The sequence below is a fragment of the Oncorhynchus mykiss genome, chromosome 25 (genome assembly GCF_057628025.1).
Source record: "Oncorhynchus mykiss isolate SJ-2025 chromosome 25, ASM5762802v1, whole genome shotgun sequence".
NCBI classification, from domain to species: Eukaryota; Metazoa; Chordata; class Actinopteri; order Salmoniformes; family Salmonidae; genus Oncorhynchus; species Oncorhynchus mykiss.
In genome coordinates, this window is record NC_143046.1 from 63,592,774 (window position 1) to 63,610,409 (window position 17,636).

The 17,636-nt window shown below is 42.2% G+C and overlaps 1 protein-coding gene across 10 annotated transcripts in view; it reads left to right on the plus strand.

The window, feature by feature from the left end:
- Positions 1-2,989: 2,989 nt before the first annotated feature.
- Positions 2,990-17,636, plus strand: part of LOC110505479 (pleckstrin homology domain-containing family G member 3) — a 47,609-nt gene continuing 32,962 nt past the window's right edge. For 3 of the 10 annotated variants that reach the window (XM_036962364.2, XM_090220734.1, XM_090220735.1), the window contains exons 1-4: positions 2,990-3,813; positions 4,752-4,834; positions 6,446-6,624; positions 15,179-15,246. In XM_036962364.2, coding sequence (XP_036818259.2) covers positions 15,198-15,246 — 49 coding nt within the window. In that variant the 5' untranslated portion in view covers positions 2,990-3,813; positions 4,752-4,834; positions 6,446-6,624; positions 15,179-15,197. Of the gene's footprint in view, positions 3,814-4,087; positions 4,330-4,751; positions 4,835-6,445; positions 6,625-14,362; positions 14,451-15,178; positions 15,247-17,636 lie in introns of those variants that run through there. The other 7 variants (XM_090220729.1, XM_090220724.1, XM_090220725.1 and 4 more) reach the window with 7 other exon arrangements.

The following is a 17,636-nucleotide window of genomic DNA, read 5'->3' on the forward strand; positions in this document are numbered from 1 at the left end:
TACATGGTTAACACCTTTGTCTTAACTGTTAAAGTTAGAGCAAGTTATTTTATTTTTGCAGTTTATTTTCGGATGATGAAAACAGGTATTTCTGAAGGAAACAGAAGAGGGGAAACTAAAGCCAGTTTGTGCCTCATAATGGTAGTAACATTATTTTTTTTTTGTTAACACCTTTTTTATATATAGTTTTATCTATTTTACCATTAGGTCTCAAATCCTAAATACAGTGCCTTGCGAAGATATTCGGCCCCCTTAAACTTTGCGACCTTTTGCCACATTTCAGGCTTCAAACATAAAGATATAAAACTGTATTTTTTTGTGAAGAATCAACAACAAGTGGGACACAATCATGAAGTGGAACGACATTTATTGGATATTTCAAACTTTTTTAACAAATAAAAAACTGAAAAATTGGGCGTGCAAAATTATTCAGCCCCCTTAAGTTAATACTTTGTAGCGCCACCTTTTGCTGCGATTACAGCTGTAAGTCGCTTGGGATATGTCTCTATCAGTTTTGCACATCGAGAGACTGACATTTTTTCCCATTCCTCCTTGCAAAACAGCTCGAGCTCAGTGAGGTTGGATGGAGAGCATTTGTGAACAGCAGTTTTCAGTTCTTTCCACAGATTTTCGATTGGATTCAGGTCTGGACTTTGACTTGGCCATTCTAACACCTGGATATGTTTATTTTTGAACCATTCCATTGTAGATTTTGCTTTATGTTTTGGATCATTGTCTTGTTGGAAGACAAATCTCCGTCCCAGTCTCAGGTCTTTTGCAGACACCATCAGGTTTTCTTCCAGAATGGTCCTGTATTTGGCTCCATCCATCTTCCCATCAATTTTAACCATCTTCCCTGTCCCTGCTGAAGAAAAGCAGGCCCAAACCATGATGCTGCCACCACCATGTTTGACAGTGGGGATGGTGTGTTCAGCTGTGTTGCTTTTACGCCAAACATAACGTTTTGCATTGTTGCCAAAAAGTTCAATTTTGGTTTCATCTGACCAGAGCACCTTCTTCCACATGTTTGGTGTGTCTCCCAGGTGGCTTGTGGCAAACTTTAAACGACACTTTTTATGGATGTCTTTAAGAAATGGCTTTCTTCTTGCCACTCTTCCATAAAGGCCAGATTTGTGCAATATACGACTGATTGTTGTCCTATGGACAGAGTCTCCCACCTCAGCTGTAGATCTCTGCAGTTCATCCAGAGTGATCATGGGCCTCTTGGCTGCGTCTCTGATCAGTCTTCTCCTTGTATGAGCTGAAAGTTTAGAGGGACGGCCAGGTCTTGGTAGATTTGCAGTGGTCTGATACTCCTTCCATTTCACTATTATCGCTTGCACAGTGCTCCTCGGGATGTTTAAAGCTTGGGAAATCTTTTTGTATCCAAATCCGGCTTTAAACTTCTTCACAACAGTATCTCGGACAAGCCTGGTGTGTTCCTTGTTCTCCATGATGCTCTCTGCGCTTTTAACGGACCTCTGAGACTATCACAGTGCAGGTGCATTTATACGGAGACTTGATTACACACAGGTGGATTGTATTTATCATCATTAGTCATTTAGGTCAACATTGGATCATTCAGAGATCCTTATTGAACTTCTGGAGAGAGTTTTCTGCACTGAAAGTAAAGGGGCTGAGTAATTTTGCACGCCCAATATTTCAGTTTTTGATTTGTTAAAAAAGTTTGAAATATCCAATAAATGTCGTTCCACTTCATGATTGTGTCCCACTTGTTGTTGATTCTTCACAAAAAAATACAGTTTTATATCTTTATGTTTGAAGCCTGAAATGTGGCAAAAGGTCGCAAAGTTTAAGGGGGCCAAATATCTTCGCAAGGCACTGTAAAATTATACTAAGGTTACCAGTATGTGTTTGTTCTGAAGATGAGGCATGCTAGTCTGAATTTGTTGCTTTTTCAGCACATTGTGATTAGTAACTGTACTTCGTTGAACCCTTTTACTGTAATTTGACATTCCATCATCTGAGGTTAAATGGGAAGTGCCCTTTTGTCCATAATAATCTAATTTTATAGGGCATGCTATACCCACACTGAATCTGCGAGCTGTTGGCAAGAGTGCACGAGCCAATTGTGAGAAAAACAGTAGAGTTAAATGCGATGGAAACCCATTTAACTTGTATTTTTTATTTGTGACATGGGAATTTAACCGCAAAAGGTACTTTTATGTGCATGATCACTCACAGCCTTTTATCCTCAACAAATATATTTGATTGGTATTTAGGTCTGTGCATATAGTTTTTATGCAGATTTTTTTTATTTTCGCATGAAAGTCTTTCACCAATTGGATGGAAACTTCCGAGGTCGAAATAACTGTTCAGGTGTAATGGGACTTTTGGCCCACATCATGTCACAATGTGATGTGATTATAATAGACCAATGACTGTTCATCTGGGTAAGGAGGTAGGTTATAGACCACCATCCTATCAGCCAATCAGTGTGTATGTAAATATCTTCAAATTTGTTTCATAAAGCCCACACAATCAGACGGAGCATTTCAATGGCCAAAGGAGGTGCAGGGAATTAAATGCTAAAATATATTTTGATTATTTAATCACAGTGATTTATTAGACATACAGTGATGATTTAAAAAATCAAATGAAAGACTGCATGAGGGCTTTAACATACAATAAATGTAATCATGAAATGAATACTGTTTCGCCACACTCGCACATTTGGTAAATGTTTGTAATGACCATTAATAACCCGGCAAACATTCCTGAATCAGAAACAGTTTAATTAGTTTTGTGTCATAAACGGTAATATATGATGGGCTCTTACCTATTTACCCAACCATTACCAGCAGATGTAAACATTGACTTTAATGCACAGCCCCCCCTGTAGGCCTAAATGTAGTCAGTTGTAATTTCATCAACTACCAGAGTGAGGTGCACCATTTATACAGTCCCTGCTGACAAGATGTCCATTTTAGGACAGGACATCCTTAGTCATTGTTATGTAGATTAGCTCAGAGGTTACATTTCTCAATAGAAGCAAGTCTGACAGGAGACTGCTAAAGGGAATTCTGAGGGGAATACAGAGAAAAGTGCATCCCTTTACTAATAGCCACAAGTGAGGAGTTCCTTCAATTGATTCACTCCAGTTATCTGTCTGCCATTCTTTGTAGGGATCTTTTACAGTATAGGGAGGAACTGGATACCCTCATCAAAAGATCATAAGACTTAGTGATGGTGTGTGAAAGTGGTTTATTAACTTGTCATGTTGCCTGCCTGGGCCCTCAGGAGTAATCCACACAATTGACTGAGAGGAAGAGGTTGAACATGCTCTAAAGTGTGTCCGATTTTAGGCCTAAATATTAGCTTGTGTTAATTTGAATAAGGGGATTGGTAGAAACTTGAATTTGTGACATTTTCCAGATGCCCATAAACAGTGATGACGTTAAAAGACGTTAAAAGAAAACACATTTATTTCAATACAGAAACAATCTGGGATAATATTCACTCACTATTTGAGGCAAATAACACAAAAACTAATCCTAAATTGGACAATTTGAGACGACAAATTCTACCACTCTCCCGTTTAAGCGTGCTCTGGAAGTAGGCGGTCTTTGACCATCGCTCGCTGTACTTCGCTATGTGTTCTGCTCAGCTGTGAATAATCAGTAGAGGACAACTGGGGATGTGCGGGAGTATTTCTGTGTTTGACTATGTGAGTTGATCTATGGAAAACAAGGACTTGGAAAAGTAAAACCAAATTCATAATATAGTCTACTGAAAAACTACAGCTAAACTTTCAGAAGTTCACAGGGAGACGACTACACACACAAACAATTGGTAAGTGTTTTTAACGCTAAGAACATTTCTGATCCTGAATGAGAAACAGTTCGACAGAAAAAAGTCGGACCTCGAATTTCCCTATGATGAACTACAGCATAGGAGTGAATGGCCGATACCTCGATTTTAGGGCGCGTGTTTTTCTTTTCTTTTTTTCATGCCCATCAAATTATTCAATCGAAGCCGCAATTGTTTTGGTAAATTCCAGCATCTCAAGACCGTCCTTGTATTTCTTAAATTCCATAACTATGCAGACGGGGTCTTCGTGACACACATCTGCCAAAGTGTTTTGACAGGATGAAAGGTGGAAGAGTAGAGTTAAGCTTTTGGCTTTAAAAACCCAACCTTAATAGTCCACTTTACATGAGAAAATGTCAAATTAAGGCTCCGTGTCATGCCAGTCGTCACCCCTTCAACAGGGGATTGGTAGTTGGACCCTGTGGAACTTCACAAGATTTAGGCAAATTGAGGAAAGTACCTCTTCTGAAACATATGTCTTAAACTCAACTACAAAGGGTAAGAGTTTATATTCTAAACACTTTTTTTTTTTTTTTTTTTTGACTGAATGTTGACCAGCTGCAGAGATCTGTAGGCTTTCTAAAATTCACCTTTTCTGGCTGGAGACATCTGAGACCAATATAGTGTATAAACTAGATTTATATTTTGCACTTGGATGAGTCTTAAACATTTCTACTATTTTCCTAGTTTATTAGTTGTATTGAAATCGCTTCTTCCCAAGTTACTCATTATTGACAATCCTTGACCCAGTGAACCCAATTGCTTCAGCTGATGGGCGTTACAATAGAACAAAGAGGTCCTGACTGCAGGCTGTTTTTATAATCAAAGGAAATTTCCCAGCAGCAGTTGCACTGGAATTAAACACAATTAAGGTTCATGAAAAGTCCATTTGACTTGTTTGGGCAAACATTTTTTTCTAGAGGCAAGCTGAAGTCTACGCACCTTCGTCAGTGATTGGTCAACAGTAGGGATTCTTCAATCAAGTCTTTTGTCATTCAACAAGGTACAACTCATTTTCATGCACATTTTTCATTGAGAAATACTGCACCAAACATCTTAATTCATGTAAAATTGCATAAATAAGATATCCTTGGCAAAAACTCATGTCATTAATTGATGTTATCTTAAATTAATTGACCATTTTGAGGAAGTGTTTACTGGCTACGCTGTCTCAAAATGGATAAACAGAACTAGTGCTCTTTTTTTTCCTCGTTTGCAAGCGCACTCGTTCTGTTCGCCTGGATGAATTTGGCTAGCCGCCAGCTGAACTGAAGCATGCTGACGCCTTTAGTGGGCATTTCTCTTTTGCCAAGATAATCCATCCAGCTGACAGGTGTGGCATATCAAGAAGCTGATTTAACAGTATGATCATTATACAGGTGCACCTTGTGCGGGGTACAAAAGACCACTCTTAACTGTGCAGTTTTGTCACAACACAATGCCACAGATGTCTCAAGTTTTGAGGGAGTGTACAATTGGCATGCTGACTGCAGGAATGCCCACCAAAGCTCTTGACAGAGAATTTAATGATAATTTCTCTACCATAAGCTGTCTCCAACATTGTTTTAGAGAATTTGGCAGTACATCCAACCGGCCTCACAACCGCAAACCATGTGTAATTGTGCCAGGCCTGGATGCACATCCAGCTTCTTCACCTGCGGGATCGTCCAGCCACCTGGACAGCGGATGAAACTGTGGGTTTGGACAACTGAAGAATTTCTGACAAACTGTCTGAAACAGTCTCAGGGAAGCTCATCTGCGTGCTCATCGTCCTCGGCAGGGTCTTGACCTGCCTGCAGTTCGGCGTCATAACCGACTTCAGTGGACAAATGCTCAACTTCGATGGCCACTGACGCACTGGAGAAGTGTGCTCTTCACGGATTAATCCTGGTTTCAACGGTACTGGGCATATGGTAAACGGTGTGTATGGCGTTGTGTGGGAGAGTGGTTTGTTGATGTGAACTGAGTGCCCCATGGTGGTGGTGGGGGTATGGACAGGCATAAGGTACGGACAACAAACCCAATTTGCATTTTCTCTATGGCAATTTGAATGCACAGAGATACTGTGACTTGCTCCTAATGCCCATTGTCGTGCCATTTATCCGCCACCATCACCTCATGTTTCAGGATAATGCACGGCTCCATGTCGCAAGGATCTGTACACAATTCCTTTAATCTGAAAATGTCCCAGTTCTTCCATGGCCTGCACGCTCACCAGACATGTCACCCATCGAGCATGGTTGGGATGCTCTGGATCGACGTGTACGACAGCGTGTTCCAGTTCCCGCCAATATCCAGCAACTTCGCACAGCCATTGAAGAGGAGTGGGACAACATTCCACAAGCCACAATCAACAGCCTGATCAACTCTATGCGACAGAGATGTTGCGCTGCATGAAGCAAATGGTGGTCACACCAGATACTGACTAGTTTTCTGCACCATCCCCCTACTTTTAATTTATTTTTTTATTTTTTTTAAGGTATCTGTATTCCCAGTCATGTGAAATCCATAGATTAGGTCCTAATGAATTTATTTCAATTGACTGATTTCCTTATTTGAACTGTGTGTAACTCAGTCAAATCTTTGAAATTGTTGTTTTTATATTTTTGTTCAGTATAGATAAACGATCACTCTATGGACCCCCATGAAGAGTGTTGTCCATTCCAAGTAGAAAGCGCTTAACCTACTTCCATTGAATATCTTCAGTACTGAACATCAAGGGCAACACTGGGTGAAGTGTCTTATGGTTCTTCTGGGAGGAGATGCACTGTTCTTTGTCGGTGGCACAGACAGGTACGTCTTGTTCTCTACTAGCCTGTTGTACACATGCAACTTGTTGTATGTACACATTACACAGAACACTGGGTTGCTCTAGCTCTCTCTCTGCTTCCTGATAGTCACACTGATAAGGGCTGAGCTGCAGAGAGAGAGGGTGACTTTCACACGTCTTTCAACTCATGCCCCTTATCTCACTCGCAAAATGACTCAAGCATTTATGTCTATAGATATCTTAGTAAACCACCAAGAGCCTTGCATAAGTCTGTTACTGGACAAACAAACCTCGCATGTTATTTGGTGGTCAACAGTAGCTTAGTTTGGTGTTGCATGAAAAGTACAAAGATGTGCTTAGCCTTGTCCATGGGTTAGGATTAATGTTGGATAATAGATTCTGGTCATGTCTGACTCAACACCTTATTCAATATATTTAAGGACTAAACAAGACTGCGTTGGTTCTGAATACACTTAATTGAAAATGAGAACTATCACATGCAATGTCAAAGTGGAAAACATTGAGGGTTTTCCCCTCCTGGGCTCCAAAGTTTGAGTTAGGATTCCGCACAGAGTTAGAGGTCAACGTAGAAGATAAACATTAGCCTGCTTTGAAAGTGGAGTGTGATTTAGGACTGGAGATCTGAGGTCAGATAAAGTGTTTGTGCCATCATAACGTTGACGGTGCTATAAAACTGCACTTAAATCAGACTCTATCTCAGTTTAAGGACTTGCCCTTTAAGTTTGACCGGCAGGCTTCCCATCTCCTCTCAAAACATGGTAAAGCTCAGACAAAGGTAGGATTGTTAAATGTTTGCCTGCCAACAATACTTAGCACCTCTGACTGCCGACACTGTTATATCTCTTGTGTTCAAACAGCAAAGACCTTGAAAGTTGTCAGCCACTCAGCCTTGTAAAAATACTCCAAACCAGAAGGTGGCAGTGGTGGTGTTGGACAATGCATATCATGACTATTGCTTATGGTCTAAATTCAAAGCTATCTGTGATAATGTTGCTATTTTGTAGAAAGGCCTTGTAGATACTAGCCAGATGGCCACATCCTGTACTGCCAGTGCCAGCACATAGCCGAATGCTTAGGTAGCTAGTGTTAGCATATGCACCAGCTAGCACAACATAGCTAGCTAGCTAAGGACACTGCACTAACTTGGCAGCTGTTTCATGAACATTGAATCATAATGGATTAGCTAGTTATGTCAATACTAGCTAAATCAAATTTATTTATATAGCCCTTCGTACATCAGCTGATATCTCAAAGTGCTGTACAGAAACCCAGCCTAAAACCCCAAACAGCAAGCAATGCAGGTGTAGAAGTACAGTGGCTAGGAAAAACTCCCTAGAAAGGACAAAACCTAGGAAGAGCCTGGTTCCTCTCTACGTTTATGTGGGGTGGCCAGTCCTCTTCTGGCTGTGCCGGGTGGAGATTATAACAGAACATGGCCAAGATGTTAAAATGTTCATAAATGACCAGCATTGTCAGCTACAGTGGTTAGCTAGCTTGGAGGAAGTATTTAGTGTTGTGTGCATTGTCTGTGCACTTAGCTACCATCCCATAGCCTACATTGTATATGAAGTGTGACTGGCTCGTCTGTTGTGTACTGAGATTATTATTTTTTATGGCTCAATGTCGTGGGGGTTTGTGCTCTCTGATTGGCTCAAAGTCAAGTTGTTGGCCACGACAAGCATTGCGATTCCACAAGTAGAATCGATAGGTTTGTTGCTACTGGGTAGCAGGTACCACTTTTGTTCTAGCAAGAGAAGGAATGGCCTTCCACTGTGAGATTTATCTATTGGCAGTCATATTCTTGGTAAGTTTCATGCTGCAGAACATTATGGGGGACCACTTCCCTCTGTGGCATCAGACAGTGAAGCATACAACCATTAAAAATATTGCGTACGTAAGTCCAGTTCTTCACCAGTAACGTCCTAACTTGCCAATGACGAAGACAGCATTTTCCACTCATTAGGTATGTTCATTTACCTATCTAAACCATAAATGATTTGAACCCCTGTTTTCAATAGCTTTCAATACCTCACCTTGCGAGGATAATGGCACTGCGACTTTTTCTAAGGTGGATGGATTATCTTGGCAAAGGATAAATGCACACTAACTGGGATGTAAACAAATCTGAACAATTTGAGAGTTATATGCTTTTTGTGTGCAACTGGAACATTTCTGGGCTCTTATTTCAGCTCATGAAACATGGGACCAACACTTTACATATTGCATTTATATTTTTGTTCAGTGTACAAAGCTGCCCAAAGTAAAGAGTTCGTATGGGTCGTGCCATGTCATTTCAGCAAGCCATCTCAATCTCAGATTGTTCACTTTTTTTCACATAATAGCAGGAACAGAGCTTGGTAGTATCAGAATGTATGAGTGGACATAAACCTAATAACTTCAATCACTAATTTCTCTGAACAGGGGGTAAAAAATCATCAACAAATTGACTGGGAAATTACATATTTTTGAATTACATAGAATGAAGAAACATTACTCTGATCCGCAGCCTCATAGTACTTGTCAGAAACAGAACTGATACTGGTGGTTTGGGTGGGCTTGGCATGGGATGTGGGGGGCATACATTTTTTGGGGGGGATGCATTCCTCATGTCATTGTTAAGAAGATGCATGGGTGAAAGTAGATTTGTATTTCTAACCAGTACGGGACTACCCCCCCCCCCCCCCCCCCCCCCTTTTTTTCTTAACTTTTTACATGTATTACCATTTTAATGTGGCATTAGCACAACCAGTCATGTTTTCATCACTTTAAAAAAGCACTCCTTGTAGGCTACCCGCGCAAAATAATTCCACCGACTTGCAGGAATGGCACCATCTAGTAGTCAGGATGTATGATGGGACTTATACCTAACAACTTCAATTACTAATTCCTCTGAATGGTGGAAAAAACATTCTGAGCTGCAGCTCCATACTACTTGTCAGACATAGAAAACTGATACGGTATACTGGTTGTTTAAGTGGGATTGGAGTGGGGGGTCCTTGAGGGGCATTTAAAAATGTTTTTTTGGGGGGGGGGGTTCCTAATGTCTTACTCATTTTTAGGAAGTTTGGTCTAAATGTTGTTATGTGCTATATTAGGATGTTAGGTGCTATATTTATTGAAAATTATATTAATCTTATTTCAAAAGCCCATTTTTTAAATACATTTATTTGCTTTATTTCTTAGATCAAAATAATATAAGGATTTTAACCTATTTTCTAGTGCTTTTTGAGGTGGAACGACCCATATGTTAAATGTCTGGGAGAAGTCGAAGGTTACGAAGATGCTATTCTAGAAGGAGCTGGTTTGATTGAAATCGAGTGCGAGTATGTGTCTGGTTTATTGTGTTCTCCTGTGAATGAAAGGCTGTTGGTCTCTTGTGGGCTGTGTCAAGGACATAGTGCAGGAGTAATGTGGGAAAGAGGGTAATTCTCTGACACAGAGAATTGTGTTTTTTTTTTTTTCCTCTGTGGGTGTAGACAGGGGTAAGCGAGAGGTCAAGCAAGATAAACACGGCCCTACCACTGAAATAATAAAGGCTCTGTCTGTCAGCTCGGTTAGCTTTTTATTTTTCACTTTCTGAATATAAACATCCTGACAGTGTTCTGTCTGAATGAGGACATCCCCAGGGACTTGTGTAGTATTCCCAGAATCCCTTGAGACTTGTTGGAGAGGGAATGTGATGTAGTCTGACTGTGAGAAAGGTGGAGCAGCCTACATTCTACTGCAGTATTCTCAGCCTGCCCCCTCCTATTATGTTTTATTGATTCATGTCGCATGCAGAAACCGTTAATTTGCCAAGTGAATTGTCCCCCACAATGAATTCGGGGAGGGGAATGTGGATCTGTCCCCGGCCATTAGTATGTTCGTACATTAGTCACACGTGATATCTCAGGCTGAACTGGCACGATTTTGACTAAACTTGGGTGAATGATGCGTCTTGCCATAAAGATCTGGCATTTACAGAATTACACTGATTGGCCCAAGGTGGGAGCTACAGTAATTAACTGAAATTTGTTAGTCACACGCAATCGCTCAATTGGCCTGGGGGGGGGCTGCATCATTCATGGGGGAAGACATGTTTACAGTTGCATGTAATAGGGAGCAGGTTCTCTCTACATGATTGAGCTACTGAGTCACTGAGATGTCTTCTAGCCATGGAGGCCAAAATAATGGGGAACTGGGCATTGTTATGCATGATGGGATGTTCATTGCTTAATTAACTCAGGAACCACACCTGTGTGGAATCATCTGCTTTCAATATACTTTATAGCCCTCATTTACTCAAGCATTTTCTTTTCTTTTGTCAGTTACTTGTATATGCAACAAGGAAATTGCTCTGACACAGCAGCCAAAAGTGAAGTCATTTCTCCCTCACTCAGCTATTATTCACATACAGAGGAAAGATTCACACCTTTTGATAAAGATTAGCAACATTTCAAATGTTGAGCTATATTGTATGCAAAAAGAAAAGGGGGGAATTATTTTATACTAAGATGTTTTTTTTCTCTCAAAGGTAGGGAGGGATCACAGTTATTTGCACCCCTGTTTTCAATACCTTTCAATACCTCACCTTGCGAGGACAATGGCACTGAGCCTTTTTTGAAGGTGGAGGGATTATCTTGGCAAAGGATAAATGCTCACTAACAAGGATGTAAACAAGCTTGTGTGAAACTTGAGCGAAATAAGCTTTTTATGCGTATGGAATTTATTTTATTTTATTTTACCCCCCTTCTCCCCAATTTCGTGGTATCCAATTGTTAGTACTATCTTAACTATTAATTGTTAGTTACTATCTTGTCTCATCGCTACAACTCCCGTACGGGCTCGGGAGAGACGAAGGTCAAAAGCCATGCGTCCTCCGAAACACAACCCAACCAAGCCGCACTGCTTCTTAACACAGCGCGCATCCAACCCGGAAGCCAGCCGCACCAATGTGTCGGAGGAAACACCGTGCACCTGGCGACCTTGGTTAGCGTGCACTGCGCCTTGCCCGCCACATGAGTCGCTGGTGCGCGATGAGACAAGGACATCCCTACCGGCCTAACCTGGATGACGCTAGGCCAATTGTGCATCGCCCCACGGACCTCCCGGTCGCGGCCGGCTGCGACAGAGCCTGGGCGCGAACCCAGAGTCTCTGGTGGCACAGCTAGTGCTGCGATGCAGTGCCCGAGACCACTGCGATACTCGGGAGGCCCGTATTTTTATTTTGTTTTCAGCTCATGAGAGATGGCACCAACCCTGCATTTAAAAAAATATATTTTTGTTTAGTATAATATAATTTCCTACTTTTTGAGTATACCATAGCTTATTATTTGAACTGTTTAGTATAGTAATTTACGCTCCTCTTTATTAGGGTTGTCAATTTCCAACCCCACTGTATTTCATTGCCTCTGACAGAGGCACTATGGAGTCAGTAAGTGATATGAAATTATTCCCTATGGTTCATAAATCAATATTATTGATGTTATCCTTGGTGCTCAATAGAAAATTCCCAGGTTGGTTAAATGTCGCTTCCTTTTTGCTCAGTCTGTGCCCTCTGTCTGTAAACCTCTCTGGAGAGACATAGAGTGGCATGTCTACCCAGAGGAGATGCCTGGGCTTCTCTTACCCTCCATAATCTGCCCTCTGTTATTAGTTCAAGGTTTTACTTCCCTCCCAACACTGGGAGCGGTCAGTGGTGAATGATATTCCCCAGATAGTAATCACTCCCCAAGAATGCCAGGCGTTGGGTCTCAAGTACAGGGAAGACCGTGTCGGCCGCTTGTTATGGTTATCCGTTTGTGGTGGGACATTGGACACAGTTAATACAGTGACCTAATTAGAATTTTCATTCTCTCCCTTTCTCCAACTGAGCACAGTCTATCTCAGGGCAACATGTGCCTGTCGCAACTGCCGTCTGTTAGGAAAAAGTTTCCAGTTGGAATTCAAGCTCAGAAACCGTAAGATCACAGGAACAAGGGACATTATCTACTCCGCTGAAAGGGATATTACAGACCAAGTGATCCATTGTAGCGCTCTAACTTAACAACCATTAGATTATTTGTGGTGGCATCTGGGTCCACTTAGAGAACAAGCTCCAGATCTCCAGAAGGGAGGTTCAGGTTGCGGCTAACACACTTATCAGCTGTGGGAACAAATGCTATCCATTTGTGTGTAACGAAGGCTGGCTCCAGCACAAGGGGCCCCCTTCACATGACTGTGTCAGCCTGGCTAGTGTTTTCCTAAGGATTTGAAGGAAGCTGTGCTTCCCACCTTTTATGAAAATAGTGATTTTACAGTTTTCATAGCTCAGCAAACCTGAGATGATGGATAATAGAAGTTTAAAACGCAGTACAACTATGTTGGTGTGATAAATTGCTCGGCTGACCTTGTTCTTGCTAGAAGACCACTTCATTAATATTACATTTTTCCATCCAAGTTTGTTTCCTCTGTTTTCTGTACATGGGGAATTTCACGGTACTGAAATGACGCTGTGAATTTATAGTTTAGGTTGTAGCAAGTCTAATGTTTTCTAATGATCAATTAGCCTTTTAAAATGCTAAACATGGGTTAGCTAACACAACGTGCCATTGGAACACAGGAGTGATGGTTCCTGATAATGAGCCTCTGTACGCCTGTGTAGATATTCAATTAAAAATCAGCCGTTTCCAGCTACAATAGTCATTTACAACATTAACAATGTCTACACTGTATTTCTGATCAATTTGATGTTATTTTAATGGACATGTGCTTTTCTTTCAAAGACGAGGACATTTCTAAGTGACCCCAAACTTTTGAACGTGTGTCTTAATAGAAGTCTACCTTCAACATTTTTTTTGCTTGTCTATCCACTCATTTACCAGGTGAGGGTTCAGAGATTAGTGTAGTCGTGGTTATTCAGCTGGGTTAGCTCTGAGGTCAGAGTTCCAGACCTGTCGAAAGTGAATTTGTTCAGTAGCTCAATGCACTAGGCGCTGCAGGCACACTTCTCACTGTTAAACAAGTGAATATAATGTGTTGAGCAGGGGTCTTGTTTTCTCCCAGCGTTCCTGTGCAACATAGTTGACCAACTCCCGTGGCAGTGGGCTTGGCCTCAGCGAGTCAGCTTGCTCAGGGCAATGGCCACAGATTGCACTCGGAACAGTGCACGATACTAATCCCTGACAAATTCCTGCCTCTCCAATCTAGCTGCGGTGAAATATGTGATTGTTTGAAAGATGGAAGCTTACTAGGAATCACAGGAGACGAGTTCTCAGGCCCAGTATTTTGTATTCATTTGATTTAAGGAGGGAAAGAAGCAGTGATGTGGGAAACTGGCAGGGTGGCTGGGCCTGGCGGTGACACTCCTCATCAGTAAGACCAAAGTACTTTGGCATGATGAGGGCTAAACTTAACTGCAGGCCACTGTGTTTGAAGTTCCCAACCATAGGCGGTTGGTGGCACCGTAATTGGGGAGAATGGGCTCTTGGTAATGGCTGCAGCGGAATAGGTGGAATGGTATCAAACATATGGTTTCCATTTGCTCCATTCTGGCCATTATTATGAGCCGTTCTCACCTCAACAGCCTCCTGTGTCAACCTGTGTAGCCTGAACAATTATGCCTGAAAAATAGCTTTAGATGCATTTAAATCCGTGCCCTTACTAATTCAAAGGGCAATTTATGGAAGAGGATTGCTAGCTATTGGAAATGTTTTTGTGGTTTGGTTACTGTAAGGCTTTAATTTGACTGAATTTCACCATTCCCGTCAACCTTTTCTTCAGGTGGCTGCAGCATTTGGATGTCTCATCCCAGCTAGGACCCTCCAGCTCTGTCTCATGTCACTCCCCCAGACTTCCAGTCACTGGTCTGGTATGAGCTCATGTTGTAATCTCAGGAATATACAAAGCCCTCTGGAGCCCCATACGTCAGAGCTTGTGCCAGCCACTCAAACACAGACTAACCATGCAGTAATCAGTGGAATGTGAGGAATTTCTGTATTAAATGCTGATAAGAATCCCGCTAGTTTTCCCCACACCTGTGCAAGCTTAGAGGAGTGGGGAATGAATGAGTTTGTCTAGCATGGTATAGATTGTATAAGCACACAATACGATGGTGTAACAAGCACATAACTGGGGCAGCTGAGCAATGGGAAAGGTGTACACCTCTGATTCTGGTGATCATCTTCTGGGAGATGGACATGCTGTGATCAATACTATGGAATGTAGAATCTAGATTGAGGCGACTGACAACAGGGCATCACAACATTGGCCATACATCAGAGGAACAAAATGTTTTGTTCTGTTGCTGCCGGGGAGGCAGGGTAGCCGAGTGGTTAGAGTGTTGGACTAGTAGCCGGAAGGTTGCAAGTTTAAACCCCCGAGCTGACAAGGTACAAATCTGTCGTTCTGCCACTGAACAGGCAGTTAACCCACTGTTCCTAGGCCGTCATTGAAAATAAGAATTTGTTCTTAACTGCCTTGCCTAGTTAAAAAATAAAACAGTTGCATTATTATGTGAAAGCTTAAGTTTCATGTTAATTTTACTACAATGAGTCCACTTGTGCTGACTTGAGACCTGACTCTGTTCTGTCTTGGCAGGTCCTGAGGCCTGAGTGCCATGCCAGAGTCGTCCCACAGTACTCTCCATAAGGGCCCAATGGGGGAAGGTAAGACCAGCCTTTTTAACATCTTATTGACCTTTTTATAGTTAGTCGTACAGTATGTGACATCTCAGATGCACTGGCAAACAATGATCACTTGGCAGTCTACAGCTCAAAGTCCATTACTAACCTCCTTTGACTTAATGTAATGTTTGTTTGGCGTCCCGGCATTGGAGAGCTAATGTAACATTGATAGAAGGGCATTCTAATCCAAAATTGCAGATTATTTGCCGTCAGCCAAAGTACTGCATGGGTAGGTGGAAAGGTCTAGAAATCTGCAGAATAAAGGACATCTGAAGGATTGGAAAAGCAGAGCTCAGAGACCCATGAATTCCCTGCCCACAGTCTGTCAGGGCTGACCTGGCAGAGCGGCGCTTTGTGTGATTCCGGAGCTGGACTGTCCCTTCTGCATAGCTCAGACCAAAACAAGGATCAGGATGTGTCTGACTCTAAAACAATGATTATGCTTTGGCCAGCATATGTAGCTGACCTGCATGGTGGGGGGTGCTTCCTTAAATTCCATGGTATTTCAATTGCTAATTATCTTCAGTAAAAGAACTTGCCTGTGCCCCCCCCCCCCCCCTTCTCCACTGAATACATTTTGGCACTGAGCTTCCACTCTGGCTGCAGAATGCCAATGTGTCAATGGCTCTGTTTTTCCTCCCCACCCGTCCCTTTGCCACCACCACGGCCAAAAGAGGCCAGTGGCTGGGAGGGGGGGACGTGTGCCGCCCTCATGAAGAGTTGTCCCGTTCCATCAGACTGCCTATAGCTCAGACTGCATTCAGACTACCTTTACAATTGAAGCCTCTAAAACAAATTTCAACTTTTGATTTAGCCCACCCTCATATTGTAGTTAAAAAAACATCTTGCTGCTCATTTGGACTAGTGTGTGGAGTGGAGTTGTCGATTTGTCTCCTGCTTTGGATGGATAACTGTTAACAGGCAGCTTGGAATGCTGTCTCTCTCTTTTGAGGTAATGATTGGTCGAAGTGAAGAGGCAAGAGGAATGTGTGTTGAAAGGTAAACAATGAAGTCTGTCATTGTCGTGACTATCCCGCTCAAATTCACCTCTCGGGTCAAAAGAGCCCAAAGGTTTATAACATGACCACTCAGCTGAAAGAACATCTGGGGGATTGGTTTTACTGGTTACAGCTTTACAATTACTGTACACCTGACATGGCTAGCATGGGACAAACCCTGGGTTCAATAGTCTGCTTCTGCTCCAAGATGGCTTTATTTCATTTGATATATCAGCTGAAATGTTTTAATATATACAGTCAGGCTGTGGTGGATTAGTACCCCCCCCCCCCCCCCCCCCCCCCCAGAGTCATTTAATACATTTTTGAATTGACTGTTGTCTGAATGGAGGAAGTAAAACAACATTTTAGCATTGTTTAAGCTTTCTTTGTTTGGTGTTTATCTGTGTTTTTAGATCAATTGTTGGTGCATTATCCTCCCAAGCAAACTCTGACTTCTTCTAAGCAAACGAACAAACCAAATGGGTGTGAGTCTATCTCCATGCTGAATGAAAGCTAAAGCACCGCTGTGTGAAGCTGCTGATGGAACAACATGTCTGAACCCAGTACCAACAAACCTCAGGACCAGGGTGCCATAGATGAGAGCTACCCCTGACCTACTTAGTAATGAGGACTGGAATTGGAATGTATCTGTGTTTGCAGAATGTATGGAGCTTTAAAGGGGTAGGAGACTGAGGAATTTGATGGGAACCAGTCCAAGCAGCAGCTTTTCCAGCCCAGTGGGCCTGGGGCTACAGACTGTGGTGACCTGGCCAGGCAGGGATGACTGCTCCTCTCTGAGTGCTGCTTGTTAATGGGGCTTCCAGAGCTTAACTCTTTTACCCCTCATTCTGCTCCTCTATCAGTCAGCCATAGGTTAGCTGGCTGCACCAGATCTGGTGACATGCATACTGGTCCCACGTGGAGACTGCTTAGAAAGGGTTTTAATGCTAGTCTCATTCAGTGGCACTGGCAGTGACTTTTAGTATGACCTAGTCCAGATCTGTATGTGCTTCAGCAAACTCTTCTATTACTGTCATGCCATGACCTATAGACTGCACATGCAGATCTGGGACCAAGCTATGCAACACAAACTGTAAGGTGGACACTGGACTTATATTTCCAGAGACAACCTCCTATTCATCAATGTTTTTGGGCAGATGGTGAAAAGGATCAGGTCTGGGCTCTTTTGTTGCCAAGGAATTTATATAGCACTACATTCAATGTCTTCCACTGCATTGTTCAGGACCCTGCCTCCCACTCCCCACAATCAGTCACATTGATTCATTTCAATGTGAATGATTTTACTGCCCCTTACAATTACATTCCACCCAGAACTCTTCCAGTAGATTACGCAAGTTAGTCATAGACTCTGAG